This window comes from Megalobrama amblycephala, linkage group LG7 (assembly GCF_018812025.1).
Source record: "Megalobrama amblycephala isolate DHTTF-2021 linkage group LG7, ASM1881202v1, whole genome shotgun sequence".
NCBI lineage: Eukaryota > Metazoa > Chordata > Actinopteri > Cypriniformes > Xenocyprididae > Megalobrama > Megalobrama amblycephala.
This window is the reverse complement of record NC_063050.1, coordinates 38289032-38315880: the sequence shown is the minus strand read 5'-3', so window position 1 is coordinate 38315880 and position 26849 is coordinate 38289032. Positions and strand designations below refer to the sequence as shown.

Here is a 26849-nt window from a genome sequence, read left to right as displayed (position 1 = left end):
TACAACATTCAAAGCATTGTCGAGGCTGAACGGTTTCATTTATACCAGCTAAATCTTACAAGAGCTCTTGGCACAGGGCGTGACCATGATGTCAGAGCGCAAACAGTGAGAAGACCGATTTAGGATACATCACAATGGAGAGATGAAAGGCAAATTTAGACCCAGAGTTTAAATGTAGTTCAACAGACCATGAAGAAAAACCCGCCACAGGCACTACGCCTTGACAGCTCTAAAAGTGAAATGATAAAGAAAAATAGGGTGGAAAATATCTTTGGGAAAGCTCAGAGCAACAAATCACACAAGCTACACCTTTGAGTGACACGGAAGGGCATCTATGCATCCATGCAGACAAGCTAATGCCCTACATGACTCAGCCAGGCCATCACTTATTTATGGCTGGTTTTTATTGATGAATTGGGTTGCAATAAGCATATGAGCAGGGTGAGTGAGGCTAAGATTGGTATTGTAGGGCTCTTAAGAGGGTGTGACAGAAAAACCACTGTTTGGATATTCTCTTTTTTATATATTTAACAAGCTCTGCTCAGCTGTGAGTTCATGCGTAAAAACACCACGGTTAATAAATTGAATCTCAACATGGCAAAATGCCAGAATGGTACCATCGACCCCTAAGGATCTAAACAATGCTGCTCTAACTGAGCAGTTTGTCAGGTGTGAACCTCGCTGGCAGTCAACACACACAGTCACTACAGCATCACGTAGAGGCTGGCCCGAAATTAAAAGCAACTTCATTACATAGAATGGGGGTAAAAAAAAAAAAATAAAAATAAAAAATCATTTAATGGGTTTACTTACCATAAACAAGACTTGTGTTTTGGGAAGTATATGAAAAGTATGAATTGTAACTTTATGGTTAAAATGTACATTATATTCAAGACAAAACATTTTGTAAGTAAAAAAAAAATATATATATATATATATATTATAAAAATAATACCTTACAGGCTACATAACAGCAAAAAAGAAACAATAGGAATGAATAGAAATGAATAAATACGAACATTGGCTATGGTTTATAAAAAACTTTGGTTGTTAATGTATTTTTACATCAAATTTATGACAATTATTTACTGTAAATTTAGCAGATTTTTATGATAGATAAAACATTTTGTAAGTAAAAAAATATATAATTAATATTATAAAAATAATACCTTACAAGCTACATAAAAGTAAAAAATCAACAAAAAGAAAATCTGAATAAGGATTAATACATATGAATATTGGCTATGGTTTATGAACAGGCTTGTTATGATAAACTTTGGTTATTAGTGTATTTTTACATAAAATTTATGGTTATTTATTTACAGTACATTTAGCAGATTTTTTATGATAGATAGATAGATAGATAGATAGATAGATAGATAGATAGATAGATAGATAGATAGATAGATAGATAGATAGATAGATAATTGCCTCAACGTGCCCATGTATTTACAAAACAACGCTGCCATGATGAAATTAATCAGACTACATTGCTATAGTCTACTGATGCTTTAGAAGGATTCGGTAACCAGGACAACGCCTCATCCTCCGCATCATGGACCACAAGACTGCGAAGCACGGGTGTTACGCTCGCCCACACACAGGCTGCTGATTATCAGAAAGCTGAATGTTTCGTAAATTTCACACACGCTCACACTGACCTGGCGGATGCGGTTCTGGTGGGGTGGAGAGCCTCCTTCGGGTGAGGTATTGTTGGAAGAGGCCATCCTCACGTCTCGGACGGAGCCGCCCCTGCTCTGACTTTCTGCCGAGCTTTTTGACATTCTGGCTCAGTGCGTGATGATGTCCACGAAACGGTATCTGGCAGTCCGGATACTGCGGTTGTCGAGACCTGTGCTCCGGCCTCAGATGAGAAGGCTGAAGCTCCGACACATGTTGTGGTTGTATTCGAGAGTAGGAGAGAGACGAATGTCCTGTGGCGTGACGGTGCGGGTCTCGCGCGCGGTGTCCTGCGGCACTCCTGCTGCTCACATGTACATGCACCGATGCTGCAGTGATGAAACACTGACCGAGATGGAGAACGAATGAGGGTAATTAACGATAAGCCTGAGATAGATATACGATGGTGTAAGAGAGGCGCAATAAGAGCGATGTTCTCATCGCCGTGTTGAGTAGCCCCCTCCCGTACTCCCCCTCTCTCTCTCTCTCTCTCTCTCTCTCTCCCTCACTCCCCTCCTCCATAAGCCAAACCTCCACTTACACATGACGAGGCAAAACCAAAATGGATTTAATAGCTTAATAGCTGTATACAGTGGACCCAAAAAGTATTTGGACACTAAAGTCTTATCTAAAACGTACGAATTTCATAACTGCATTGGATAGCAAAATATCAAACCAAGTGGCATATGCAAATAAGTTATTATTCCATACCTCATCCGAGAGCTAACTCTTTTTTTCCCCCATGTTATTTAATGGCAAGTTTCCATTGTGACAGCTTACCCCAAACAGCAGGGCATGTTATCACAAAACATGGTGTTAAATGAACTTTATCAGCAGAAATGATCAATGGCTTTCTAGCCAAATACATTTTCACAAGTAAAAAGTGACAATTATCCCCAATCTCTCCAATTTGTATTGTTTTATTAAAAAAAATAAATAATATATATATATATATATATATATATATATATATATATATATATATATATATATATACTTGCAAAATCCTAACTGGTTAACTTGCCATAAAACAAATTTAGGGGAAGTATGAAAAATTATGATCTGTACATTTTATGGTTAAAATTTACATTATGTTCAAGACAAAACATTTTGTAAGTAAAAAATAAGTCATTTTGTAGGCTACATTATGAAAAAACTAATGAAATGTAAATATTAATATATATTTTTTTTACTGAAACTGGTTGTCAGTGTATTTTTGCATCATATTTATGGCGATTTACTACTGTACATTTAGCAGAAAGAGAGACAGAGAGAGCTAAATCTTTTTCTTTTAAAAAGAGGAGGAGGGGGGGGGGTTGTCTTCATAATATTTCATCTAAATAAAATGATCTGCTCAGCATTACAAAAAAGTCCTTCTCTACATTTTTCTTAACTGAATATGCTGTTTTACTCTGCTTTAAATGGGTAGCAAATGTTGTAAAATATACACGCTAAGCGACCAAATATCTTTGAGGACACTGAACTCCACAGTATACTAACAACACAATTTTAGATTTGCAGTGCAAGCACAATTATAGCAATTGAATATATTACAGATTCAGTTTCATTTTCACACAGCACAGGCAATAAAAAAGATAGAACATAAAAAATATACACTTTATTAAACATCTACTTTGGAACAGTACTGGGCGACAATAACGGAATTATAACAATGGTGAACAGAGACAGTAATAACTTTACACTAAAAAAAACTCATTTTCTCAGTACAGATTACTTAAAGTACCATTTTAACAATCAAAACCAAGAATCAGCTGCTTATTCTATGTATTGTACATTCTGCTTTCACAAACATAAACTTCAAACTCAAGACTCACTGCACAGATAAACTGGTAAACTGAAGGACCTTTTGATTTCAAGCAACTGGGTTATGCAAAATATGTTAATGGCAATGCAGAAAGCGTAATCGTAAATAATATATGTAACATACTGAACTCTCATCTGCTGTAACTCATTTCTCTATGGTTGTGAATGAAAGAGAATCAGGTTTTGGAAAGGCACAGTGTTAATCACAAAATGTTGATTCTCATGATGTAGAACCTGGAGAGGAAAACTCAATTTGATTTCACTATTAGTTTAAGGCTAAACTTAAGTGAACACTGAGTTACTTAAAAAAAACACATATGTGCCAATTCATTCGAATTAAGTTAAACCAATTACATGTATGCAAAGTGAAATGCTTATATTTAATGATCCAATACATCTTTTATAAAAGTAAGAGTACTTCAGGTTTAAGAAACTAACCTTTCATGGGCTTTGTAGCATTTTCAATGAAGCAGCAGTACCTAACAGCGTAATTTAGTGCAGTGTAATCTGTCTCTGACCCCACCCCGACACCATTTACAGGAAGTCATTATGAATAGCTTATCCTCTCAATATACGTCAGACAGCAGCGAGCTGGTCAAGGTTGTCCTGGGAACGACTGGCGAGGTGCGCCTCCAGTATCTCTCCAAACAGACCTCTATTCAGCAGATTGTACGCCATTGGCAGTAGCTGACGTACCACTTTATTGAAATACTACCGAAAAAAAAAAAAAAAGAAACAAAAGGCAATTGGTCAGTTGTCCAGGAGAACTCTATATCATAAGAAACCTGTCAGAAATGGCTATTACTGTGTCTGCAAATTGCAAGGACACACCACCTGGAAGACGGCCTTGGATGGAAAGCAGAAACCTATTAAATGTAAACAGCTATGCAGGCATTAAAAAAAATTCTCTGGACACAAACGCTGCATTTTCCTGCTAGGTTTAAAGGTTAGTTCTTCTCCGGAACACAAATTAAGATATTTTTGATGAAATCTGAGAGATTTCTGTCCCTCCATTGACAGTCCATGCAACTACCCCTTTGACACTTCAAAAAGTTCATAAAGAGATTGTAAAACCAATTCATATGAAGAGACACGATTGTTCTATATGATGAACATATTGAATTTAGTTTTTTTTTTTTTTTTATTCACATATAAACATTGATCAGCAAACATAAACAGAAGCTCAACTGGCTTGATGTGCGAGAACAAACCTTACTGGTTCTTGCAGAAGCTTAAACATGCTGCATAACACACAAGGATGAACCTCATTGGTTCTCGCACGTCAAGCAAGCATGCTTGAGCTTCCATTTACCATAAGTGATGTATGCTTTGATGAATTTTTATATGTGAATAAAAGCTTAAATTAAATCTGTAAATGAAATTAAAGTCCCTGTAAAGTCATTTTAAAAAGTATGTGTTCTGAGTTTGTCACACCACAGAAAAATGTGTTATTAACCACCCAGCCAAATTTGAATGATTAAAAAAAATCTGCAAGTAAATGAAATAAGTTATCAAAATCTCGAAAAAATAGGCAGTGCTCTCTGCGCTCAAACGCTGGGGGCGTGTCCGCTGTCGGAGCTGAAACCACACCCACTCGCGAGAGCTGCCGTCTCAACTTACTTGTCTAATGAGTCAAACATACTGATGCATATAAACAAAAGAATCACGTTAGAGGGTTGCACTTTTTAGTAGTTACTGTGGACTACCTACTAATTATAACATAAGCAAACTCGGCAACTTACACTCATTGGTGGGCACGTACTGCCGGACTGTTGTTGAGTCGACAAATGACGGTGCCGCGAGACGGGAGGATGAAGGCCGGGACGGGAGAGACTCTGTCCGGCCCCATATATCATCGGTTATCGTCGGGACGGTAAGAAGGCCGAGGCTGGAGGGGGGGCCGAGGTCTGTTCAGTCACATTCACCAAAAACAGCGGATTATCTGTGAATCCCAGCTGTCTGATGAAAGTTTGTAAAATTATCCGGTGTAGAACGATCACTTTAGAATCCTTCATATCATCGTTTTAGGAAATTTAAATAAGGAGACCGATAATATTGTATATTATAACAACCATGTAACATGCATTTGCGTGACGAAGGCATTACTAGCTAAATGTGCAAAGGGGTGTGTAACTGTAATTGACACTCGAGATTGAGCGAGTGAACCGCTGTACAGTTAGAGGCGGCGCCACGCTCGGTGCGTCATCGACAGTTATATAGTGTTAGGGGCGGGGCTATGCTCGGGGGACGATGTGCGTCATCAGACCCCCGTTATAACTCCGCCCAAAAAATCCAGTGAAAAACTGTTTAACGCTCTAACTTCACAATTAAGCATTACACAATTCACAGACTTTGTAATGTGTTTCAGCAATACATTTGTAACATTTATAAAGTGTTTAGAAATAATTCTCAGAATTGACTTTACAGGGACTTTAAAAGTGATAATTTCTCTTTGGAAAATTTGGATTAAGATCACTTAATTCATATGGATTATTTTGACGATCTCTTAATGAACTTTTTGAAGCGTCAAAGTGGTAGTTGCGTAGCTGTCAATGGAGGGACAGAAATCTAAGATTTCATTAAAAATATCTTCATTTGTGTTTTGAAAATGAACGAAATTCTTACAGGTTTGTATTTTTGGATGAACTAAACTTTTAATGCACTGTACATACTGAAATTTAAATAAATACATTTATTAAAGGGGTCATGAACTGCATTTAAAAAAACAAAATAAAAAAAATCTATTGCCTTCTTTGAGGTCCATCTATAATGTTAGCAAGATTTAGAAGGCTATTTTCTATCCTGTTTTTCACCCTCCCTTTCAAACACTCCATTTTGAGAGTCAAGAAATTCAGTTAGAGATCAGAGTCTGATCCTGAATCAGAAGACAACAAATCTACACCTCAAATACCAAGAATACTCCAGTCTGTGACAACATGGTAATCAATCATCTTTATTTATTTTTATTCCTTATGTATTTGTAAGGTAGTATTGTGTTTTATTACATTACATTAGTGTACAGAAAGGTGTTTATCATTAAATAGTTGACATTTGCCAACTGTGAAACATTTATGTGCATTACATATGCTTTTCTTGGTTGTGGCAAATAAAGTTGATGTACTTGGAGTTACTACATTAAACAGGATAATTTAGGGTTTTTTTGTGTAAACGAATTATGAATGAATGTACCATTGTTTGTCACACTGTCATTCTTGTATTCATAGTTCATTTTCAGTAAAGTACACATCAAATGATCTGTAAAAGACAAAGCAATAGTGACAGTGACTGTTACGTATTCACTTCGACATGAAGTGCATTCGCAAAATCTCAGAATCATTTCTTGATTCTCAATGTATTAATTTATTGTCCCAGCCCTAATGCCCTACTGATGATGTAGAAGTAGGCGTTGATCTTCTTCTGTAGAGGCGGTCTTTTGTCGCACTATTACATCATACTGAGACAAAATCCAAAATGAGTCATTTTGGGACCTTGGTTTCAATAAAAGCTGTTTTTGGACTAACGAGGAAGTTTTGAGTTCTGAAACGTACAGGATATTTTTATAGTACAGTGGCCTCATATATGTGAAAAGATCAAGTAAAATTTTATTTTTCAATTCATGACCCCTTTAATGTAAACAGTCAGTTATATATTCAGTGAATGTAAGCAGACAGGGAACATTATATCTTGCTATGTAAATCCAGTCTTAAAGTATAATAGTATGGTAGTATGGTAGTATAACCGGAAGTATAATATCCACTTATCAAAAAAATCTTCTATTGCTTGTGATTTGTTTCTTTGTGCTTTATATTATTACTATTTTATTTTATTGTATTATTTTATTACTTAAAGCAATTTTATTTAACTTAAAAATACTTTTGCTACATATTTTTGTTTTTATTTTTGATTATTCATTTGCATTAATATTTACTATTTTGAATAGATGAACCTGTGGTAGAACTAATGCAATGTAAAGCAAAGACAACTGGAAAAAACACAGAAAATACTTCAATATAAATGAGTATAAATATAAATGTGTGCAGTGCACGTATTTAGCGTTGAACTTTTGACTGAATATTGGTTGCATGTGTGCGTTTATCTTACATGTGAGCCATAACAGAACAGGTCTATCCCAAGCTCATAGCCCATGCCGTAGTCACATTCATCATTGGCAAACTGAACGAAGGTGATCATTTCCTGAATGGGCGCGAAAGCTTTCATCCTCTCCTCATCATCTTTGGCCTCTGCAATCGCTTTGCAAATTTTCTTCAGACTTGCTACAGGTAAACAAATAAAAGTAGGGAAACTGAAAACTGAAGACTTCTTATTGTTTTGTCTCCCATTACAAATTTTAATATTGATGTTGCATAATGCAGTGCAACTGCAGAATTATTTCAACTCTTGCCATTGTTAGTCAACACTAAAATGCAACAACGTTAAAATGGTTGAATGAGATTTTCAGGTTTACCATCGGTTTCTGGCAATTCTCTATATCCAACATCATTTTTATCCACTGGAACCACAATTCCTGCTCCATGAAATGTCTTTGTGACCACCTGCAGAAAAATAAAAGGATTGGAAATTTATGTTATTACCTTTAATACTCCTAAAAATGAAAATTCAGCCATAAATTACTCACCCTCATGTCGTTCCAAACAAGACTTGCTCATATTTGAAACACAAATGAAGATATTTTTTTTTTTTATGAAATCCGAGAGGTTTCTGTCCCTCCACTGAAAGTCTATTTACCCAAAACTCTGACTCTTCAAAACATTCATAAAAAGATGGTAAATTAAATCCATATGAATCGAGTAGTTTAATCCAAATCTTCTGAAGAGTGACAATCGCTTTATATGATGAACAGATTTAATTTAAGCTTTTATTCATATTTAAACAATGATCAGTGAACGTAAATAGAGCAAATGAACTTTGTAAATGAAAGCTCAAGCTTGACTGCTTGATGTGTCTCTTCAGAAGACTTGAATTAAACCGCTCGATTCGTATAGATTTCTTTTACAATCTCTTTATGAACATTTTGAACCATCAGATTTGTGGGTGAATAGACTTTCAATGAAGGGGCAAACATCTCTCAGATTCAATTAAAATATCTTAATTTGGCTTTTGAAGATCTTGTGGGTTTCAAACGACATGAGAGTGAGTAATTGATGACAAAATTTTCATTTTTGGGCAAAGTCTCCCTTTAAATTTCAAAACATGCCCGTTATCTCCACACAAGTTTTATAAAGAATATGATGTGGTTCTGTCATTTTAAAATCATTTTAATTCACATTATAAAACATACCTTTCTCTCTCTTTGTTTCATTGCTTTAGTTTTCTGCTCTAGAGGCAAATCCAACCTCTCTGCCTCTCGCTTCAAATCTTTTTCTAACCTGTCCAAAGCAGCTTCGTTCTTCTGTTGTCCCCTCTCCTTTCTTTTCTTCTGCAAAAACAGCCTAGGTTGGTGTGCCAAGAGAGAGATTGTGCAAAGAGAAATATGAAAAAAATTATGCTATCCCCCATTTAAAATAAATAATTATTTTCCCATTTTAATTTTATTCTAATCAATTTATTTGTCAGTAAGGCAAGTTTGTAAGGCAACAAAGTTATTAAAAATGAATGTAAAAAAAAAAGAAAGAAAACTTGAAACTTAAACCTAAAATGGTGAAAGCATCTATTTTCATTTTATACTTTATCTACTGAAGACACTTACAGAACTGCTCCAAAGATGTTGTCCCCCATCTGTGTGATGGTACAGCCCTTCTTGGCTTCATTCTCCCCAATGAACACAGGTAAAGCATCAGGCAAATCTCTGAACAAGGAGACAAGTACAGTTACAGAACCACACAAACACCTCATTATTATAGAAACAACCATTATGTTTTAAAGTTAAAGAACCATGAATTTGTTGTGTTGCAGTCTGAGGTGCCAAAATTTGCTTTTGCAATCACCCTTGCAACTATTTTTTATACCCAATTACAAAAATACATGTCATTCACAGACTGGGTAGTAACAGATAAGTAATCAGGATTACGTAATCAGATTCTAAGAAAAAAATAAATACTTGTAATTAGATTATATTACATGTTAAAATTCTTTATCAGAACAGTTTATTGACTACACGATGACTTCTTATTCACAAAATGTCAGTAAATTATATCCCTAATTCTTCTTTTATCTTTTAAATTTTCCTTTCTCAAGTTTCCTTTCTCTATGGAATTGTACACACAGACCCACCACTAGTCAGGTGACTATAACTACATGGAAAATTGAGAGGCTGTACAGCATAAAATAAAATATTTAAAAAAAAATGTTAAAAGGCACAGTATGGTTTTTTTTCGCCGCTAGGGATCGCTAAACTCTTCAAAACAATAACAAAGGCGTAGATTGACGACGCAGTAAATGAGCGTGGAATCATGGAACTTGTCGTCATGCCGATAGATCTAATAACGTTTATAGGGAAACAATGTTTTTGGATGAGTGAACGCATTCATGTTTTTAATATGACTGTGGTATAAAGCAGGGAGTGGTCGAGAAGACAGATATCAGTGCCACACGCGAGTCCCAGTGGATATAAAGGAATGAGGACATTTCATTCTACCGAACTACTCGCAAGTGCTGAAAAACTACTAATGCAGGTCAGTTTATTTGACAAATTAAAGTTGTGAAGTAACGCAGCACTGTTTCACTTTGTCTAACGTTACACTATCATACTAAACTGCATTTGAGTGTGTTGAAAGTTGTAATGTTATTCTATGTATTAGTTTGTTGGCTGTATGAGACTAACAGTAAGCTAGATCAACATTAGAATATCATACTGATGATATTCTAACATTTCATTGTGTTGAGCTATATAAAATTGATTAGTCTTAAGTAGCCTACATTTGCTTACCTTGTCTAATAACGTGCAAGAGCGGAGTCTCTGTCAAGTCAAAGTTTGTCGCAAAGCTCTCGCCATCTCGGAAACGCCACGCCGATATTGATCCTCGTTTTATTTCTCCTTTTGTCCCAATGTTTGCTTGCCATGGTCCATAGTGTTTGAACGAAACAACAACAGCGTGCCGCTAGATGTTAAGCAGCTGTCCGTGTGTTGCCATGGTTACTATGCAGTACAAGCGGAAACCAGGAATAACATAGATATTACGTCATTGACAGGCGACAAGTGACAAGGAAGGGACGGGCGCTATTAAAATTGTGAATTTCTCTGAATTTACAAATTCTTGGAAACATTTAAGATAATGTAAGTACACAGCTGAATTAAATATATAACACTGTGCAAGTGGTTTTTGGATATTTTAATATAAAAATCTTACATATTGTGCCTTTAATGTTTTTTTTTTTTTTTTCATTTTAAATGAAAAGAAATGTTCATGTTTTTTAATTATTTATTTCATTATTAGATTTTCACAAATTTATGAACCCCCTGAAGTTTCTTTTCCAAACCCCAGTTTGGGAAACCCTGATATAATGTAATGTTTAATTCAAAAATGAATTTTTTTTTCTTTCTCTTTGTATTTATCAATATGATTATACTATTTAAATCAATGTTCTAAACAAGTTAAGTCAAAAATAATCTAAAAGTATCCAAAAAGTAGTCTGATTATATTACCTGAAATGTGTAATGTAATAGATTATGTTACTAACTACAATTTTTATCACAAAACTTGTATTCAGTAATGGACTATAGGAGGTAAATAGTCACCTAAAGTAGCCCATGTGGTGCTGGGTGTCTACATTGCCCAGTATGATTGTCTGGAACTCTGGGGGATCATAGAAATGACGCCAATGAAGGTGAAAGTTGGGCTGAGAGGACGACGAGCTCTTATGTTTTTTGGACAGGATATCAAACGGGCCAACAAGCCGAAGCCCAAGTGTTTCCTTTAGGGCATCTGTAAAGCACACAAAAACACATGCAACGATTAAACAGTGCAACAAAACATGTAAAACACATAACTGTAATTAATATTCATTTTAATATATTTATAATAAATTTGAAGATGCTTATACTCTTAAGAATAAAGGTTCTTTAGCATTGATGGAACCTTTAAATTCCATAGAACTTTTCTACTGTAAAAAAGGTTCTTTATAATGTAAAAAGATTCTTTAGAGTTTTAAAATATTCTTCACACTAAGAAAAAAATGGATATTTTAAAGAACTGTTCATTGAAAGGTTCTTTGGGAAAGCAAAAATGTTTCCTTTATTGCATTGCTACAAAAAACCCTTTTGGAATCTTTTTAGTGCAAAAACATGCATGAATAGTGCTGGTACGGATATAGAACCATCAATATAACACAGATACCTTGTGGACAGTCAGCACGAAGACTCTTGCAAAATTCCCAAAACTGGAAAAAATCATCAGGCATGCGTAGCTTGTACAATCTTTCTACTTCTTCTTTCATTTCTCCTGCAACAGTCTTCTCATCCCTTTGCCCTTCTTTTGCTTTTTTCACCTCCCCGTTTGGTGTTTCTGTCTGGAACAGGCAAAATTGAATATGTTACATATTCAATAAAATATTAAATAATAATTTCAGCAATAAAATAATAATAAAAAAAACTTTTCTAACATTTGAGCACGTCTAGCTGGTTTAAGACTACGGAAGAGGATTAGGGCCAAGCAATAATAACAAAAATAAAACCATCTCGAGATTAAAGTTGTTAAATTTAGAGAAAAAAGTCGAAATAAAATGTTGAGAATAAACTCGTTAAATTACGAGAAAAAGGTCAAGATAAAATGTTGAGAATAAACTCGTTAAATTATGAGAATAAAGTCATTAAATTACGAGAAAAAAGTCGTTAAATTACGAGAACAAACTCGTTAAACTTCGAGAAAAAAGTCGAGATAAAATGTTGAGAATAAAGTCATTAAATTACGATAAAAAAGTCGTTAAATTACGAGAACAAATTTGTTAAATTACGAGAATAAATTCGTTAATTTAATTACTTTATTCTCAACATTTTATCGACTTTTTTCTCGAAATTTAACGACATTTTTCTCATAATTTACCAAATTTGTTCTCGTAATTTAACGACTTTTTTGTCGTAATTGAATGACTTTATTCCCAACATTTTATCTCGACTTTTTTCTTGAAATTTAACGAGTTTTTCTCGTAATTTAATGAGTTTATTCTCAACATTTTATCTCGACCTTTTTCTTGAAATTTAACAATAATCTCGAGATGGTTTTATTTTTTTATTGCTTGGCCCTAATCCTCTTCCGTATAAGACACTAGACTAGAAACAAGCTTTTTATTATTTTATTTCAGCAGGAAATGCATTCAAATAATGCATCTCCTCTTCATAATAATAATCAATGCTAGATAAAATTGCTCTGTTATAATTTATGAAAGACAAATTAACTCTTTAAAGGAATAGGAAACCACTAGGTGGATTTGTTTTTTCACCCACAACACTGAAACTAAATAATTGTAATAATGAAGAAACACTCAGTACAGTACAGAATAGTTGAGCTAAGAAAATATATGTGCAAGGTGCAGATTCATATTTATAGTGGTCATTACGATTAAAGAAAAATCTATAAACTGTTACAAACTAATGTAAGTTGCTGCATACATAAATTGTTTGGCAACTAATAAGATGTTCTGATACTATTGCTAACACAATATTTTGGGTCATTGTAACAGACTGCAGCTAAAGAACACTGAAGACACAAACAGATTCACATATTGATTACTTACATAATATTCATTAGCACTGACTATACTATACTGATTGAACGTACAAAAAAATAACAACTGAGGAGTAAGTGGATGCTCAAGGTATAGGAGTCACAATCTTTCACAAACGAGCAGCACATAACCTCTCAATAAATACTCATCGTTAAAGGATACCGGAACACTATACTCTAACTACTTGTAAAATTATAAAGATTATACAAAGTACCTGCGGCGAAGACCTGGGTTTTCTTTTCCCGCGCCCCGCCATGCCTGCTGTTTTTTTTCCTGCAGTCTCTCTCCACATAAAGCGCTACAGCACCAGTAGTTCTGAAGTTCTGAACATCCGGTGGAGATTTCAAAATAAAAGTAGTGACTCTTGATTTGTTGTTATCAGTACATGTCTATGGTACATGTATGCTTTTTTGTTGTTTTTTTTCTGAACATGCACAAACGAAAATGTATGTTTTTGTTTAGAATTTTTCATACAAGCGATTGTATTTTCATACAATATGAGCAGTGTATTTGATTCATTTGCAACAAAACGCTAATATGCTTGTTTATTTGAATAGCACTTATATATAAATATAAATAGATAAAATATATGACTAATGACAGCCAGGTCAGACGTGAAACTGAAAATGGAGTTTCAAGACAAAATTTTAAAATAACATGGCTACTATGAATTACGGCTGTTTAGTCATGACATGTACATAACTTGTGAGCTTTTTAGAATAGCGTTTTTGGGTTTATATTCAAGTTTGATAAATATTTCTTGCTTAATATTTAGACTAGAATTTAAATTTAGATTATTCATATTATATTCACACATAATCATAAGTATATGAACATACAAATAACAATAATAATTTACAATGTCAACAAAGAATTTAAGTAGGCCTATACAATTATATTTATTTTATTTTTCAGTTACAATTATATACTGTAATAGAATAAGTAGTTAACTCATTTATTATTATTATTATTATTATTATTATTATTATTATTATTATTATTATCCAGAATAACCGGAGACGTTTTGCATTCTCCGGACCACGTGCACATGATGCATGACGTGACACAGAAGGAGGTGACAGTGGGAGTTTAAAAGGACCAGTTTGTGCGCGAGAGAGGCGTGTGGAGAGTAAGTCTGTTAGTGGAAGTTTTCAGTAAGATTCCAGGTTCACAGCAGGAATAATGATGTTCTGCAGAGCGGCTTGGCAAAGACTTGCACCTCTGGCACGCAAAACACTCTCTCCTTTATCCAGCAATGGTAAGAAAACATCATTCAATCAAACAATTCACCAGTCTACACTTCACAGTCTAAAAGAGAGAGTGATGTTACAAAATATGCATAAACTGTGAAATATGTGTGTGTCAGTAGTTTACGACTTTTACCCCAATCCAGAACATTGAGTTCTGATGTTCATGTTATGTAACAAGTGAGATATGCTGATTATAACTTTAAGTCTGTTTATAGGGATTTCATAAAGTATATCAAAATTAGTATTATTCATATTTGGGCTATTACACATATTTACATAATGGTTGGTTAGAAAGTGTGAACGAATAGATTATTTGTGCAGCTGTTTTTTTTTTATTTATTTATTTATTTTTTTTATACAGTGAGTTCAAGACTTTTTTTTTGTTGGCAGTAATGTTTAATTTTGTTTTGTTTCATTTTTTTGTTTTTGAGTTTGTTTTTAATGCAGAATTTTCCATAACAGATAAATGCGACATATAAACCCTTCCCTGCTCCAGTGCATCTGTGGGAAATAGCTGGGTTTGATCTGTTTAAAGTTAATTTCCTGTCAAAGGATTCCCTCACTTTGAACTGTTTGCCTGCTGTTTTTTGCCCCTTCTTTATTGTTTTAAAATATGAAGATCTTCAGTCCATTTTAACTTTGAGGGCTAATCAGTTTTTCTGCTGACTCAGCATTCTGTGCATGATTGAACTGATGTATTCACAAAATCTGCTCAGGCATTTCCTAAAACTACCCAAATATTTGAAGAGGGCCCTATGCAGGCTCTCTTCCAACATGAATTTGCCTGGGGCTCTGCACATCAACATGTTTGCTGGCAGTATTCATGTGTGCAGCTATCAGAGATCATGATTCTGCACACATTGTTTAGGACACCTGCTGGTTTACCTTCACCTTAACAGTCCGTTGACACAGCCGTAAATGAGATTAAATGTATAAATGAGGCACAGGCCACCTTGGTGCAGACAGTCATCTTGTTATTGCAGTCGTTCTTGAAATTAATGCTTTGTTCTAGTGGATATAACTATTTAAAGTCTGGAGTTTGGATCTGGATTTTGTGACACTGTATTTTTGCACAGACCCAGCATGTCCAGAACATGTGCTCCTGCGGGATGAAATGCTCTAGAGAGAGGGTGGGAGGGGCAGTTTCACAGTTGGACATTGTGTTCCTTTCTGCTGCTTCACTGCAGCTACACAGAGGATGTGTGTTTGCCTAAATATATGCACAGACACAAAAGCCTGAAACGCAGACTTGCTGTATCGGGTTTGTCTGGTCCCCTGTAACTGTGCATGCTACTTAAAATTTCCACTCATTAAACTCATCCAGTTAACTTGATTAGTACTTAATAGGGTGCAATAGTGCCCGCCTCCTTTTTCAGCAGCGCTGGTTCCGGAAGTATATTTTTCCATTAATTTTTCCCATAGGGATTTTAAGGAAGTCTTTGTTAAAGAGTTCTACGCCATGAGCCAAGACAATCAGCTACAGGGCGAATCACAATTTACAAACTTTGATTTGTAGCAAAAATGTTTTTGAAAATCGGACAAAAAAAAAAAAAAAAGCAGGTAGAAGACTGTGTACTTGACTACAATCCCATGAAGCTTTGCAAACAGCATAATCAAATTAAAGACGATGAAGAAATATAAAACTACTCTTTTACAAATGTTGATTTTATATTGAGAGCATAGAGAGATTGACATCATTTGCTTCATGCAAGTAGGCGGAGCTAAAAAACTATTTTGGTGTGTGTTGCTTCTTTTGACTCTGATTGGTGTAATTTTCTGTACAGCATCATGGGTAATGTAGTTTTTCACCAGGAATTGCACCATTAAAGTCGGCATGAAACCAAAATTGACCTAATTTATTTTATTAGTGCACATCACGAGTCTTGTGGTGAACAATTCATCAAAAAATTGTCTTTGTAATCTTTAATCAAAATCTCAAAATGGCCTTCCTTCTCTGACGTCAGTTTGACGACTTCGGTAGAACATTCGCTCCAACTGTCAGTCTGCTGCGAGATGACAGCAAGCTGAATGGAATGCCAACTTTTCTAGATCCAATCAATTCCCAGCAGGAAAAAAACAAACCACAATCACAATTTTTCTCATTCAGTATTCTGTTTGACTCGGAAAATACGTCACAATACTGAAGTAAAATCAGTCTTGGTCTCAACGTCTGGATTACGGTGATTTTAAACACAATTGTTTTAAAAAATAAGCTGCAATAATGTGGACTGAGACAAATAACATGGATTAACAGCTTCATAGCACACAGTAGCTCTGTCTTTAAAGTTATCATTCAAAATCAGTTTCCCTATGGAGAAAATGAGTTCCAGAACACGACTGTTGCACTTTATTGATCCACAAATGATTGAAATAACATCACAACTGAGGGACAGTACTAATTTTTGAATGATTTATATCAGTTTTACATAATAAATATTGAAATGGTTTGATACTCACTCTTTTTTTCAGAAAAACAAAGCAAAGTTTTGGTAATTCAGAGGCCTTAGAAATATAATACAGTAGGCTTTCTATAGGGTTAATAATAAAACATTGTGGATTTTCATATTTTACAATTGTATTGATGGGTGGTGAAGGAAAAACTTAGCTAGCTAATTATTTTACACAAAAAATACTTCATAAGTTTGCATGTACTGATACATGTCTCCCTTTATCTTTCAATAGCTGTTTTCCCTACACGACAGATGTCCTTTGGGCTACCTGCGTCCGGTACAAATATAGCTTACTTGGTGATTGGTGGAAGCTCGCTTACTGCTGCTCTCGTTTATGTATGTATTTTTACTTCCTTCATCCTGTTTTAGAAAACTTTGGAAGTGTTAATGACAATAGCATCCATTTATCTTCATCTAAACTCTGTTTTGCCCCCTTTTCCTCCTACAGGCTTATAAGACAATAAACTCTGACAGTGCAAGATATAATGAAAGAATCGCTCAACTCGAGGCCAGACCAAAAAGTAAGATTTTATTTAGTTTTTACTATTTATTTTATTTTATTTTTCAAGATATGATGAAAGAATCGCTCAACTCGAGGCCAGACCAAAAAATTTAATTTTATTTTGTTTTTACTATTTATTTTATTTTATTTTAACTATAGTGATTTATTTTTTGTCTGTGAATACCTGTTTTCAGTTTGCCTGTTAATGACCGCAGTTAATCTTTTAACATCAGTAAAGCGGAATAATTTACACAGACAGCTGGGATTAGATTCCCATTCAGAGTTCTTTTATTCCTGATTCATTGAATTGATGGGTGCTGTGAGTCAGGCCTGTTCTGGTATGTGTACGTTACTGCAGTTCCTCAGGCCTGATCCTCTTTCTGCAGTTACTCAGCAGCCACTAAGCTAGCTACATTTAGAGCAGCTTTCACTTGTTTACTTCTCTTGTTTGCGTGCTGTTAACCACTTTACTTTTTATTCTCCCATCAGGTGAGGAGGGTGAGTATAAATTTAGCCTCTGTCTTCACAGCATGTGTCTGTGTTTAAAAATGCACTCAGTAGTCAATAACAACTTTTCTATAAATTCTACAAAATCTTCTTTCACTTATTTTGCATGCAGCAACATATATCACACATCTCATAATACAAGCACTTTTCCAAAAGTTGCAAAATTTGTGAAGTTTTGGCACTTCAAAGCAAGCGTGATTGATGACATCACTTTCATATTATCAGAGTGACTTTTACTTTTAATTAGCTTATACTACAGTTCAAAACGTTTGGGTCAGTACGATTTTTTTTTTTTTTTTTTTTAAATTTTGAAAGAAATTAATACTTTTATTCAGTTAAGATGCAATAAATTGATCAAAAGTGACACTAGAGATATGTAACAAATAATAATGTTAAAAATCATTTCTATTTCAAATTCTTTTGAACTTTCTATTCATCAAAGAGTCTTGTAAAAAAAAAAATAGTATCATGGTTTCAACAAAAAATATTAAGCAGCCCAACAGCTTTCAAAATCTATAATAATAATAATAATAATAATAATAATAATAATGTTTACATAAATTATGTAATAAATTACATAATAAATAGAGAACAGTCATTTTAAATTGTAATAATATTTCACAATATTACTATGTTTAATATATAATAATGTTTTTTTGTTTTGTTTTTTTTGTTTTTTTTTTCAGAAATGTACTCATCAGTAAGTTTATTCTTTCAGAAATTAAAAATCTTACTGACCCCAAGCTTTCGAACAGTAATGTATGTTCAACATGTATCATACTGTATATGGCTTCATGATATTGCTTATAATAACTGTTTATTAAAGGAATAGTTCACCCAAAATGTTATTCCAAGGCCATATAATTTTATATACTTGTATGAATATAGCTCATCTTACTTCCATGGAGCACACAGATACATTTAAAAAATATATTTTGTCACTTTGTATGTCTTCAGAAACACTTGGAATAGAGCGCATTAGCTGTATGCTACTTTTTTCATTCCTTTATGGTACTTCTGTGTCCTACTTGGAACTTGATAGCTCTATTTCCCATTCATTGCATTTGCCTAGAAAAAGTGACTACCACCATCTTCATACTTTCTTCCTTGTTTTTTATTTTTGTGTGAACCATTCTTTTAAAGGTGCCCTCGAATGAAAAATTGAATTTATCTTGGCATAGTCAAATAACAAGAGTTCAGTACATGGAAATGACATACAGTGAGTCTCAAACTCCATTGTTTCCTCCTTCTTATATAAATCTCATTTGTTTAAAAGACCTCCAAAGAACAGGCGAATCTCAACATAACACCAACTGTTACGTAACAGTCGGGGTGTACGCCCCAATATTTGCATATGCCAGCCCATGTTCCCAACATTATGAAAGGCATTAGACAAGGGCAGCCAGTAACGTCTGGATCTGCACAGCTGAATCATCAGACTATGTAAGCAAGCAAGAACAGTAGCAAAAATAACTGACATGATCCATGATAGCATGATATTTTTAGTGATATTTGTAAACTGTCTTTCTAAATGTTTCGTTAGCATGTTGCTAATGTACACTCTTAAATGTGGTTAAAGTTACCATCGTTTATTACTGTATTCACGGAGACAAGAGCCGTTGTTATTTTCATTTTTAAACACTTGCATTCTGTATAATTCATAAACACAACTTCATTCTTTATAAATCTCTCCAACAGTGTAGCATTAGCCGTTAGCCACGGAGCACAGCCTCAAATTCATTCAGAATCAAATGTAAACAATATAACAGTATACAATACTCACATAATCCGCCGCATGCATGACGAACACTTTGTAAAGATCCATTTGAGGGTTATATTAGCTGTGTAAACTTTGTTTATGCACTGTTCAAGGCAAGCGCGAGCTCCGTGGGCGTGGAGCACGAGAATTAAAGGGCCAGTAGTCCTGAATCGGCTCATTTATAATGATGCCCCAAAATAGGCAGTTTAAAAAAATGAATTAAAAAAATCTATGGGGTATTTTGAGCTGAAACTTCAGACACATTCAGGGGACACCTTAGACTTATATTACATCTTTTTTTAAAAAGTTCTAGGGCACCTTTTAATTTTTTCTTGGTGATTGGTCTGCATTATCTTGAGCCAATCAATAATCCATGCAGGTTCTTGATAAACAAATCTGACCTATTCTGAGCTATTGGGCAAGTATGGTTCACTTTAAACTCGTAATAAAGTTTCTAATGCTAACTCTAAGAGCTTAGACTCGAAGTCAGTTGAGCCTGCTGCTAATCTGAATGAATGATTTCTGCTATCTATCCTGTTCTCATAATCTCTAATTTAATATAAGAACACTTTTCCTAAGCCTGCTTTATATTTTTAATCACACCTGATCTTGCATTTTCTTTGGATCATTTTGCCTTTTCTTAAAGTCCATATAGGAGCAGTGGCCAACGTTGCCCCGGTAACAGAAGCGGCTGCGATTGTGGAAACCGCGATAGCTGAAAACACCACTATTGTTGAGGTCACAGCAGCAGAACCTGTCATAGAGGTGGTTGATGTGGAGGCTGAAGAGACCCCAGAACATGTGGATGCAGCAATGGAGGTTGAGGCAGAAACTACCATTGTACAGGCAGTAGCAGCTGATGCTGAGGAACCTACTACACCTGTTGTTGAGGATGTTGCTGCTGAGGCTGCTGCTCCTATTGCCGAGACAACCGGTGAGGCATCTTCTGTTGAGGAAGCAGCCTGAATACTGAGCAGTCTAGATGTAAACCCTTTGTGAATCTTCCCAACCCACCTTGGAACGCTCCATTAAGTTGTAGAGACTCCTGCTGTTGTGCTCCTTTTAACTGACTGTCTGTGTCCTCTGAAAGAAGTGTCCTTTTTCAACTTGTGAACTCCACAGGGTGGTAATCCCACAATGACAGTGAGGAGGAGAGGTTGAGGATGTCCAAGAACAAGTCTTGAAGATTTAAGAAAAAAACATAAACATGGCAATGCACTTAAATTGCAATTGGCCTTTTTATTATTCCAGTCTGTGTTTTGAAACTTGAATATCTATAATGTATTTTTTTAACCTCTCCTCCTCATGACATACCCTCACTCATGTGTGTGCAGGGAGACATTAGTCTTAAATAACTCATATTGACAATGTTGTTTTTTTTGACAACAACAACAACAGGCAAACATTTTATGGACACGTGCCAGGGTTGTGCGTCATTCAGAACTTAATTGAAAATGCTTTTTAAATTCCAGTGGTACTTTTAAATTTCCAGTTGGTAGTTTTGAATTGAATTTGAATTAAAATATAAACACACACATACCATTCCAGACTTAATGTGGGGCGTGGCAATTTTTGAACATGTCTGACCTATTTTGGAGTCTTTCTATACATGCATTCCAAACCACCATGGTCTTATTAGCAATTCTTCAAGGGAGATCTTTTTTATGTTGTATAAATGTTTTTCCACCTGTGAATGTGGACCTCTTTCAGATTTTGGGATGGAGACAGTTAATCATCTCTGTGAATATCTCTTAACCCTCTGGTCCTCCTTGTGTGGTGGTCAAAAATGCCTTTTTTTTTTTTTTTTTTTTTTTTTTAATGAAATGAATGTACTATATTTTAGTTCAATATTTTTTTTTTTTTTTTTTTTTATATTTTGTATTTTTAAGGGGATTTTATTGTACTAAATTAGATTTATGCAGTAGTTATAATCCATTTATTCACTTTTTGAGAATAGACCTGAAAATGAAAGATTTTTCATTTTGAAGGAAGATATTTGGAAGAATGTTTGTAACCAAGCAGATCACGCCCAAAGATCATGCACAAAAAACTTTTTAATTTTTATGTGAAATATATATTTTCAAAACCATGTTTTATTCTAAAACTACAAGGAAAATCAAAGCCATAAAGCCACAAATTTGAGGTTGATATCTCAAAAAATTAGCTTTCAGTAAGATTTTGTCTGGACACAGTACCAAATGTATGTGGTTTTTTTTGGTCAATAATGACCGAAGAGCACCAGAGGGTTAAAATGTGAAATATCATAAGGAAACATTGTGCTAGTATCACCTACACATCATAATACTTGACACTGGAGACATTTGCTCTTATTCTCAATGCTGTTTTTGGAATTAAGGCTCGACCAACTCCGAATTTATGTTGATTCTAGTTTTTAAAACTGACAAAATATTTGTATCCCCTAAATAAAGTGTTTAAAAATAATAGATTTGGAGTCTGAATTCAGTGCCATTTTAATTGCATTTTTTTTTTTTTATCCCTTACATCATGAACTGTAAATTAAATGAAAAATAATGAACAAAACATCTTTTTTTTTTCTGTGCTGCAAGTATATTGACATTATAGTTTGTATTTCTGTATATTGTGTACTTTTGTAGAATCGTGTTTTCAGTCAGCCTTGCTTAGATCATTTGCTTTAAATGTTTAAATACATGCAGATTAAACCCCACTTGCTTATGTTGGCAAATGCATCCCAATTGTTCACTGCAGTTTGCATACTTGACACAAATGTTTTCAAACTGGCTTCATTAATGACTTTATTCAAAGATGCTTTAGGCATCTCTTACAGTTAATCTGGGTAAATCTCTTTTATGTGTGTTGATTATTTAATCCCTAATCTTAGAGATTTATGCCACTTATGGTGTCTTAAGCAAGGAGATTTCCTAATGGAACCACCTTCAAATCTTTCCATGCCATGTCCTATCCTGTGCTTCTCAGCAAAAGGGACACAGCTGCCCCCTGCTGCTCTGGGTCAAACTACATATAGTCGTTTTTGCAGATCTGTGTGAAGGGGGATCGTTTTAACAACGTTGCCGCCTGTATGCGGAAAAAGGAAAGGAAACGTTTTTGCAAAGTTCTGCAAGTTTTTGAAAACGATACTATTATTGTCTGCGTGTAAACTACAAAAACATGAATTTGTGAAAACGGTGACGTCATGCACATGCGTATTACGTGTTCGATCTATAGGCGTGTAGTGTTTCTTTACAAAGTGACATCGCCAACTACCGGCCTGGCAGCAGAATTTAGCATTTTTTGTCGTTTTCGCTGTGTGAACGGGGTCATTTTGACAACATTGTCGTCTGTATGCAGAAAAAGCAAAGGAAAAACTTTTCCATTTTTAGTACATCGTCGTGTAAACATACCCAAGGTGCAAGTTTTTGAAAACAATACCGTTATTGTCTGCGTGTAAACTACAAAAACTTAAATTTGTGAAAACGGTGACGTCATACCCATATGTGTTCAATCTACAGGCGCGCATGATGTTTCTTTACAAAGTGACATCGCCAACTACTGGCTTGGCAGCAGAATACAGCGTGTTTAATCATTGAACCATGTGAACGGGGATCATTTGATCTTTGTCATCTGTATGTCAAAAACGCATAAAGATGCACGTTTCCAGTTTTAGTACATCATTGTCGTTTAAACATGCCCTAAATATTCTTGACTCCGTGACAAATTGCTTATGTTCTTTTTTGTAAGTCGCTCTGGATAAAAGTGTTTGTTGAACGCATAAATGTAAATCAGTGCTATTTTTGAATCATTGAGACCCTATGCTATTATAGATTTTTTTTTAAATACTTGAATTAGATTTTATTTTTATATTTTCTGTTCATTTTACAGTTTTGCAATTTAATTTTTTTTTTTGCAATTTTGTTCTACATTTTTATTTTATTAGTAGTTTTTATTAAGCTTTAGATTTAGTTTTAGCTTATTTAGTTATAATTAATTTAGTGCTTGAATATGAACTAAATAACTAGCTATATATATATATATATATATATATATATATATATATATATATATATATAGCTAGTTATTTAGTTCATATATATATATACATACAAATAAAGTATAAAGTATATAGTGTGTATATATAAAAAATATACAAATCTTTAGAATTATGTAGAAGAATAGAATAAAATAATATTTATAAATATTAAATAGTAGAAAATGATCAAAAAAGTCCATATACTTATTGCACTTTTACATATATTTCTGAAATAAACTGATCTTGTTGCAGTTATAATGTCTGATCTACTGAGCACTGTGAAAATCCTGGCTGGATCTACAGCGGAGATTGCAGCTGCTTCAGTTGGTGATCAGCGCCTGGTGGCCGCAGTGAAGTTGGATGAGGAGAACAATTCTGTGGAGATCCTCAATGGGCTGAAGGTTGTTGATGTTAAAGCAGAGGTCTCAGTAGAAGTGCCTGAGGAAGCTGAGGTAGAGGAGGCCATGATCGGTAGGTCCGATCTGAAAATTGTAGGTGAAGAACTGGAGGAATTGTCTTCAGCACTTCATGCAGTAGAAGAAACCACTGTTGAAGTGGCAGATGACCATGTCAAGTCTGAGGCAGACAGCCCTGTTGTGGCCGAAGTTTATGTTGAAAGCCCTGCTTCATCAGAGGAGGCCTCTGTTCCGGAGATGGAGAGTATTTTGGAATTGGAAGAGTCAATGAGCCCTGTGGTGATGTTGTCAGAAGATGATACCTCTGGACCTGCAGAGGTGACATCACAAGCAGTCAAGGCAATAGGTCAGGGAATAGAGGAAGATATAGCATTAAGTCATGAGCCAGCTGCTACAGAAACAGAACATGCAGATCTCACAGCGCCACCAACAGACCTGGAGGAAGCACTACAGGGCACAACAGAGGCTGCAGAAGAAGTTGTCGTGGAAATGATGCTGGATGCTGTGGAGGAAGCTAAACCAGAAAAGGTGTCAGAAGAAGGTAATAAAATTATATTACCTTAATGAATCTCTTTAGACCAGGTTGTTACCCAAACAAGTAATCTGATGTAGAAATCCAAAATTCCACATAGGCCATATGTCTTTATAATTGGACATCTGTTTTGAACATTCAGTCATCATGTTTACTTCTTTTTCCACAGCTGTTGAAAGTGGAAATGTTACGATGACCATGGCACAAGCCTGAAGTGAATGTTCCAGAACCTGAGACACAGAAAGCGAGTGAAACCCAATCTGTAACATAATACATACAGTGAAGTTAACATGCAGTGCTGTAATCATGAAACAACTTTAATCACCATTTACTTGTTGTCGTTTGCACCTGGAAAGTGTAAGTTAAGATGGGGTAAGATGACCCTTCCAGATTATTTTTCTATGGCTCGAAATCTCATCACAACACATTTTGTAAATGGCTATGCTCTTCTTAATTTTGCTATTTCATCTAAATATCGATCTTTGTGAGATTTAGTCAGTCAAAACAGTTTTGAAGTTATCTAATTTTGTGTCTCTGGAAAATAGTGATCTGTGACATTGTATATGTGAATATTGAAAGTTTATGAGGGATTTGTGGACACACTAATGTTTTTAGGTTTGTGGAGTAAAAAATATTGTTTCAAAAACAAAAGATAAAATTGGACCCTCAGAATTGAGACAGTTAATTAATTTATTCCTGTGATGCAAAGCTGAATTTTCAGCATCGTTACTCCAGTCTTCAGTGTAACATGATCCTTCAGAAATCATTCTTATATGCTGATCTGCTGCTCAAAATTACTTTGTGAAATATATTCAAATAGAAAACAGTTATTTTAAATTGTAATAATATTTCACAATATTACTGTTTTTTACTGTATTTTTAATTAAATAAATGTAGCCTTGGTGAGCAGACGAAACTTCTTTTAAAAACATTAAAAATCTTAGTGCTTCCAAACTTTTGGACTGTACTGTATATTAATGACACTTTAAATAAAAATATAAAGTAAATACACACTGTTCCTCCATCTTACCCTTATAATCACACTTATAAACACACACACACACACACACACACACACACACACACACACACACACACACACACACACACACACACACACACACACACACACACACAAATACAATATAGCCATACAGATTATGTTTTGCTTGATCATAGTCTGAAGTCATGTTTTCTCTGTTTTTTTTTTTCTTTTTCAGAATCAGTGCTGTATTTGTCACATCCACACCCGTAGTTCATCTAGTTCACCGCCAGAGGTTCTCATAAGCTTGTGTTGTTCATCCCCTTTTTTGTCCTTGAATCAGTGGTTTTGGCAACTGATTAAGACTTTTCAAACATTGACAGCTATGATACAGTGTATACTTCATTGTACTACATGATTTAAAGAAGATTTGTCTAATTCTTGTATAATTATTAGCATATATATATATATATATATATATATATATATATATATATATATATATATATATATATATATATATATATATAGCTATATGCATTTTTTTAAATAAACAGACTTGCCTCTTTGAAATAAATGAATAGGCCTATACCTACCAATCACTCTTTCACTCATTCACTGTATACTACAGTGGTGAAAACCACATAGGCTAGTTCACTATTTTGAGAGCCAGTGATCGAAAGCAAATACAGACATTCATGTAATGATCAGACAATCATTACACTGTCGAAACATTGCTGATAGGAACTACCATATAGGCTATTATTTCAGATATTAGGATTACAATAGACCTCTTCATGTCATTTTTCAAAAAAGTATATGCCTATTACTTTGACTGACTGAAATAAAAATCAACTGTAAAATAGTTTTTCAGTACTCATTTCATTTTATGAATTTCCTGGTCTCAGAACTTGAAATATCATGCGTCTGTTCTGTAGCCTATAGCTACGCCTATTACTAATGATATAAATTACCTTTTCTTACATAAAAGAATTTGAATTTGACATCGTCTTCATAGGAATTATATGAAGAACCAGTCACATTTTAGTTTTGTCAGTAATAAGTTATATCAGAAGTCAAACAGCAGAGGGCGCTACATATATGTAGTAGGTCTTTCTAGTTGTACAAGAAAACATATGCAAGCGATATATGAATGAAGTTAACAATTGGGTTCTCTAAATTAACTCAAATAAGACCAAGTTCATCTACATGTTGCTTTAAACGGACTACATATTGTCCCAGACCCACAGTGAGCCCAAC

At 34.5% G+C, this 26849-nt stretch overlaps 4 protein-coding genes and 1 long non-coding RNA gene across 6 annotated transcripts in view; 2 read left to right on the top strand and 3 right to left on the bottom strand.

Annotated features, from left to right (window-relative positions):
- ank2a (ankyrin 2a, neuronal) overlaps window positions 1-2556 on the bottom strand; it is an 85914-nt gene extending 83358 nt beyond the window's left edge. The window contains 1 exon segment of the mRNA XM_048197342.1: window positions 1662-2556. Coding sequence (XP_048053299.1) covers window positions 1662-1784 — 123 coding nt within the window. The 5' untranslated portion in view covers window positions 1785-2556.
- A 727-nt stretch (window positions 2557-3283) lies between these two features.
- Window positions 3284-13559, bottom strand: LOC125272494 (histone PARylation factor 1). The gene is made up of 8 exons (XM_048197341.1): window positions 13400-13559; window positions 11799-11970; window positions 11201-11387; window positions 9212-9310; window positions 8804-8954; window positions 7970-8057; window positions 7606-7778; window positions 3284-4215 (listed from the first exon to the last, which is right to left on the bottom strand). Exons 1-8 carry the CDS (start codon window positions 13475-13477, stop codon window positions 4081-4083), a joined length of 1083 nt encoding a protein of 360 aa, XP_048053298.1. The 5' UTR covers window positions 13478-13559; the 3' UTR covers window positions 3284-4080.
- A 707-nt stretch (window positions 13560-14266) lies between these two features.
- LOC125272493 (protein MGARP-like) lies at window positions 14267-22095 on the top strand. 2 transcript variants are annotated; one of them, XM_048197339.1, is made up of 5 exons: window positions 14271-14443; window positions 17118-17221; window positions 17334-17406; window positions 17877-17885; window positions 20300-22095. In XM_048197339.1, the coding sequence occupies exons 1-5, from the start codon at window positions 14368-14370 to the stop codon at window positions 20617-20619; spliced, it is 582 nt and encodes a 193-aa protein (XP_048053296.1). In that variant the 5' UTR covers window positions 14271-14367; the 3' UTR covers window positions 20620-22095. The 2 variants fall into 2 exon arrangements, with proteins under 2 accessions (XP_048053297.1, XP_048053296.1); XM_048197340.1 differs by lacking the exon at window positions 17877-17885 and having other exon boundaries at window positions 14267-14443.
- Window positions 22096-23916: 1821 nt separating this feature from the next.
- Window positions 23917-24910, top strand: LOC125271453. The gene is made up of 2 exons (XM_048195512.1): window positions 23917-24616; window positions 24777-24910. Exons 1-2 carry the CDS (start codon window positions 23917-23919, stop codon window positions 24818-24820), a joined length of 744 nt encoding a protein of 247 aa, XP_048051469.1. The 3' UTR covers window positions 24821-24910.
- On the bottom strand, window positions 24249-24801 carry LOC125271454. Its single transcript, XR_007185625.1, has 3 exons — window positions 24666-24801; window positions 24511-24589; window positions 24249-24385 (listed from the first exon to the last, which is right to left on the bottom strand). It is a non-coding gene; the product is annotated as an uncharacterized LOC125271454 (long non-coding RNA).
- Window positions 24911-26849: the final 1939 nt, after the last annotated feature.